This window comes from Tribolium castaneum, unplaced genomic scaffold, assembly GCF_031307605.1.
Source record: "Tribolium castaneum strain GA2 unplaced genomic scaffold, icTriCast1.1 ptg000110l, whole genome shotgun sequence".
Classification (NCBI taxonomy): Eukaryota; Metazoa; Arthropoda; class Insecta; order Coleoptera; family Tenebrionidae; genus Tribolium; species Tribolium castaneum.
The window spans coordinates 14,547-19,915 of record NW_026986706.1 but is presented as its reverse complement, the minus strand read 5'-3'; the positions used below and the strand labels follow the sequence as shown (position 1 = coordinate 19,915).

The following is a 5,369-nucleotide window of genomic DNA, read 5'->3' as shown; positions in this document are numbered from 1 at the left end:
TAAACTGATTAAAACAAAAAAAAAGTATTTATATTAAATACTTAATATACTTCCAAATGAAAAATAGTCAAAAAATGACAATTTTATGACAATGCTTAAAATGTTAGTTGCCTGATCTAGAAAATTTACGCATCTTTATTAGCTATAATATCTACAGATAAAGAAAACCATGTTTACTAATTTTTAAAACAATAATGAATTTGTATAAATCTATCTTATTCAAACAAATATTTCTCGATTTTTTAATAAACTTATTTATTAATTATCCTCTTCAATTTTAAAGTAACTCGGTGGCGTTCTGTAATGACTATTTCAATTTTTGTTAATAAAATAAAAATTTGTAACAAATATTATTTTTTTAAATATCTTCAAATTAACACTATAAATATTTTTTTATAAAAAACATATTTGTTTCATCAAAAGTTGTAAATTTTTTATTGATTCAATAAAGTCTACAATACTTACTCGGTTTATGAATTAAGTAGATCAGCAGACAAATGATCTAATATTTATAAACATTTGGCAACATTTTAATTAACTTCTTTGACGTTGTGTGCTTAAGAATTAAAAAAAACCAGATTAAACTTAAACTATCTATATCTAGTAAACTTAAACTACTTAATCTATCAATCTGTCTTTCTATCATATTTAAAATTTTCATTTTGTATATGACTTTTTTTACTTCAAATCACAAAAAAAAACAGTTAGAAACACGTTTGTGCTTAACCAAAACATTACATACTTTTTTTTAATCTAAATGCAAAATAGATTATGATACGCCACGTAAAACGTTTCGAGAATTTAATAAAAAATCATCCAAATTAGTAAAAATAGATTTCTACCAAATTTCTATCTAATTGCGTAGGCAAATAAATAAAAATATTTTAGTGATAATTTTTAAATTATCTTCCAAGTTATAATTATTTTTATTTTATACGCGCGCGCCATTGTCGACATCGAAGGAAAGAGTTTCCTATTATCTAGGTATTATTAATTTATTAAAAAGTACCAATTTATTACTGAGTGCAAGAGAGAGAGAGAAAGAGACAAACAGACATTAGGTATATCTGTTTTAGTAGAATTTACAATTTGTGAAGTGTCACTTGAAAAAAAGCATCTCATATAAACGAAAGAAGTAAACTACATTGTCATCTGTTGTTGTTGTTGTTGTTGTTGTTGTTGTTGTTGTTGTTGTTGTTGTTGTTGTTCTTTTCTATAATAATTTGGTTCCAAGTTGAATTTTGGTTTTTACTTTAGGTAAAGAAAAACAAAACAGTAAGATGCAAACAAATAAAACCAAAGTATATTTTAACGTGTATAGGTTGGTAACTAACTACCTACATATTCTTCACTATAACACATTTTTGTGTTTGTGTAAAGTGACAGAATTTGTATTACGTAGGTGGATAGAACTAACTATTGAAATTGAAATTGAAATACAAAATTGATAAGTTTAAAAATAGTTTTCAGTGAATGTTGCTAATAGTTAGAACGTATAGATGACAACGCATTGCAACGAAACGAATCAAATTTGTTTCTATTTAGAAATGCATTTTATTTATAAAATAGAGTATTGTACAATAATGAAACATCGGTAAAGTTATAAGTATACTAAAACAACAAATATTAATAAAATAAACGTTTTTTATTGTGACATTTTCTATCATACAACAGTTTACATCAAACGTTTGCATCTTCGAATGTGTTTTTGAGATTTCGTTGTTTTATCAAGACCAAAGTATAGAAAAAACTTTTAGAAAACATAAACAACTATTTTTTTTTTTAATGTTTGCATTCAATGTACCCTAATGACTCCTGGGGCCCGTCATCTTCCAAAAAGTTCCGGTTTCGTAGTTGGTTTCGTTTCGTGCATCGACTGTTTTGAAAGAATTTTTCCGCACAAAAACCAAAAGTATTTAAAAAAATTCTTATTGGCATTCGGTAGAGGATAGATTAGACTTTCGACAGACCAAAGACCAACTTTTCACGTTTACCCAGTAAGTATCTGTCGACGACGTCGCAGTTTGATGTTCTCTTTAACCGCGAATAAGTCGTCGGTACGGCGAGCGTCTGTAAGGGACGTCACTAGGTCCTGAGAATAGTCGTTTCGTTGATATAAATTTCAGAATATATAGGAAAAATCTTTTTTTCAAAATTGGTTTTGTCGTCGGCTCGAAAACATTGACGATCGTCAAAAAGGAACGATGTCATCACGCCAAAGTCTAGTGTGAGGCCCCGATAATTTTAATGTTGGCGAGCGTGGTGTTTGTTTAGTCCGCGGTCGGGTTTATTTTCTAGGCAATAAAAACTTAGTCGTGGCGCGAAAATATCTTTAGTTTGAGCGCTCGTGTATTCGAATTGTGTTGGTTGGTTCGTTTAGGTTTATATTTACCTACTATATACTACCTATCAAGTATATATCTATTCTGCTGTCATAATAATAATACGAGAATACGAGAAAAAAATGGCAGACGTAGAAAATCAATCCGCATCGGCTAATGCTGCTGCTTCGACGACTTCACCTCAAGTTCATCATCATGCTAAAAAGGAGAAGAAAGCAAAAAATCCTAGAGCCAAACCTTCTCATCCTCCCACTTCCGAGATGGTCAATAACGCTATTAAGGGTTTAAAGGAACGTGGTGGTTCTTCTCTTCAAGCTATAAAAAAATTCGTCGCCGCCAATTACAAGGTAGATGCCGAGAAAGTTGCACCATTTATCAAGAAGTATCTAAAAGGCGCCGTCGCTTCTGGGTTCTTTGGTTCAGACGAAAGGTAAGGGAGCTTCTGGATCGTTTAAACTTGCTTCCTCGTCCGCCTCCGGTGGTGGTGCAAAGGCCAGAGCTGCTGCTGCTGCTTCTGCTGCTAGAGCTGCTGCCGCCGCGGCAGCCGCTGCTACTGGCGAAAGAAAGAAAAAATCCTCAGCAGTTTCAAAAGTTAAAAAAACACTGGAAAACGTTCCGCCGTTTCGGCACCAAAAACCGGTAAGAAACCATCTTCGCCAAAAGCGAAAAAAGTCGCAGCCGAAAAGAAGAGCGTAGCCGTCGCGAAAGCAAAAAAGGCCGCTTCTGTCGGCGCTGAGAAGAAAACAACCGCTGCTTCCTCTACAGGTAGAGCTGTTGCGGCAACAGCTTCATCAAAGCCGAAATCACCTTCGAAAGCAAAGAAATCAAATAAGGCCGGTCCAACGAAGAAACCTAAGGCACCGAAACCAAAAAGCGCCAAGGCTATATCTGCTAAAGCGAAGAAATCTCCTGCTTCTCCTAAAAGAAAGAAGTGAGCTATGGCAATAATCTCATTTGTCGTCGTCTTCGTCGTCGGTCGACTACGAACCGATGATGATGATAATGATGATGATGATGATGGTGGTGACGTCCTGGATTATCGACTGTTTAAGGCCGTCGAGGGCATACATAAATGGCCCTTTTCAGGGCCACAAATTAATTTCTATACAAATAAAAAAAAGTTTTCACACCTATCTGCATATACCTAAATCGAAATATAATTATTAATTTATACAAACAAACAAACGATAATGTCTGTAGGGTGTCGGCGCTAAAAACGCATTATCCCTCCTCACCTACCCTAACCACTTTTATGACTTTATTCGATATTTAACTTTACTCATTTTTATGGTACCTACTTAAATACATTAAATTCTTTTGATGCCGCCGCCGTTCTTGAAGTACCGGATCAATTAAAACGATTTGTTTACCTACCCTTAACCAGAGCGAACAATCATAAATAAAAGCATCATTGTTTTTATTGTTTGACAGAGTTTAAAATTCATTATGATCCGCGTACTATTACTTTAATTACTGTCAATATTGCGAAACATTTCATTTGTAAACAATTTTGTGGTTCTGAAAAGAACCGTTTTTTTTTTTGTTTATTTTTTCATTTTAAGCTCGTTCTCCTCGAATACGTCTTGCCAGTTGGATGTCTTTAGGCATGATGGTGACGCGTTTTGCATGGATGGCACATAAATTTGGTATCTTCAAAAAGTCCGACAAGATACGCTTCACTCGCTTCTTGGAGTGCCATAACGGCAGAACTTTGGAAACGAAGATCGGTCTTGAAATCCTGGGCTATTTCCCTGACCAAGCGTTGGAAGGGCAATTTACGAATCAACAGTTCGGTGCTTTTCTGATAACGACGAATTTCACGCAGTGCCACTGTACCGGGCCTGTAGCGATGAGGTTTTTTCACTCCTCCAGTGGCGGGGTGCGCTTTTTTCTTGCTGCCTTAGTGGCAAGCTGTTTTCGTGGAGCTTTTCCACCGGTCGATTTACGAGCAGTTTGTTTGGTACGGGCCATTTTTTTGACTACTTCTTTATCCCTCAACTACACATACACACACATAAACACCTACGTACGTCACTAACAACGGCGACGGTTCATATGACCCTGCAACAAAATTTTTCGCCGTATTTTATTAACTAGGGTGACACTATGCGTTATCTGATTGGTCAAAAAAGTAACTTAAGGAGGCGGAGCGAAACTAAACTATAAAATGAGTTGACTAATCTGGCGAGCAGGTAGTTGTTTTCGACGAAGCAGTCAAATCTGTGTCGTTTTCTTTTGTGAAACAAAGCTTAATTTGAATCAATAATCATTCAAAATGACCGGTCGTGGCAAAGGTGGAAAGGGATTGGGAAAAGGTGGAGCAAAACGTCATCGTAAAGTTTTACGTGATAACATCCAGGGCATCACGAAGCCCGCGATCAGAAGATTGGCACGTCGTGGAGGAGTGAAACGTATCTCCGGTCTCATTTACGAAGAAACCAGAGGTGTCCTGAAGGTATTCCTCGAAAACGTCATTCGTGATGCCGTCACCTACACCGAACACGCAAAACGTAAAACCGTCACCGCCATGGATGTCGTTTACGCTTTGAAGCGTCAAGGGCGTACACTTTACGGTTTTGGCGGTTAAGTTTTTTTTATAACCTATGTTTTATCTATGAGACTACGAGGCGACGACAATACCGGTATACCAGCATTGTTTGGTTTTTATGTTTCTTCCTCATCGTTAGTTACATCAATCTACTCTCTACTATTCATCGCATTTTAATTTCGACGAAAAAAAAACGGTTCTTTTCAGAACCACAAAAATATTTCTAAACAAATGAAAAAAGTACGTATCACAAGGCTCTCAGTTAAACCACCAGTATAATAAATGTTTGATTTCCAAACTGTTTTTATATTTCTAGGAAATGTAACAAATAAAGTTGTGTGGTTTTTATGACTTTGTTGTTTAATCAATCGTATGCTTTTCCTTAAAGGGATGAATTTTGACTTTTCAGAGATAAATAATAATTACCACTAAAGAAAGAAAACATCAAAGCCTAACCGATATACATGGATTAGCTAGCC

The 5,369-nt window shown here is 35.4% G+C and overlaps 1 protein-coding gene across 1 annotated transcript; it reads right to left on the bottom strand.

The window, feature by feature from the left end:
* Positions 1-3,858: 3,858 nt before the first annotated feature.
* Positions 3,859-4,424, bottom strand: LOC654955 (histone H3). The gene is given in 3 exon segments (XM_961394.4): positions 3,859-3,986; positions 3,988-4,230; positions 4,233-4,424. Coding segments are annotated over 3 exon segments (411 nt in total). The 5' UTR covers positions 4,314-4,424; the 3' UTR covers positions 3,859-3,899.
* Positions 4,425-5,369: the final 945 nt, after the last annotated feature.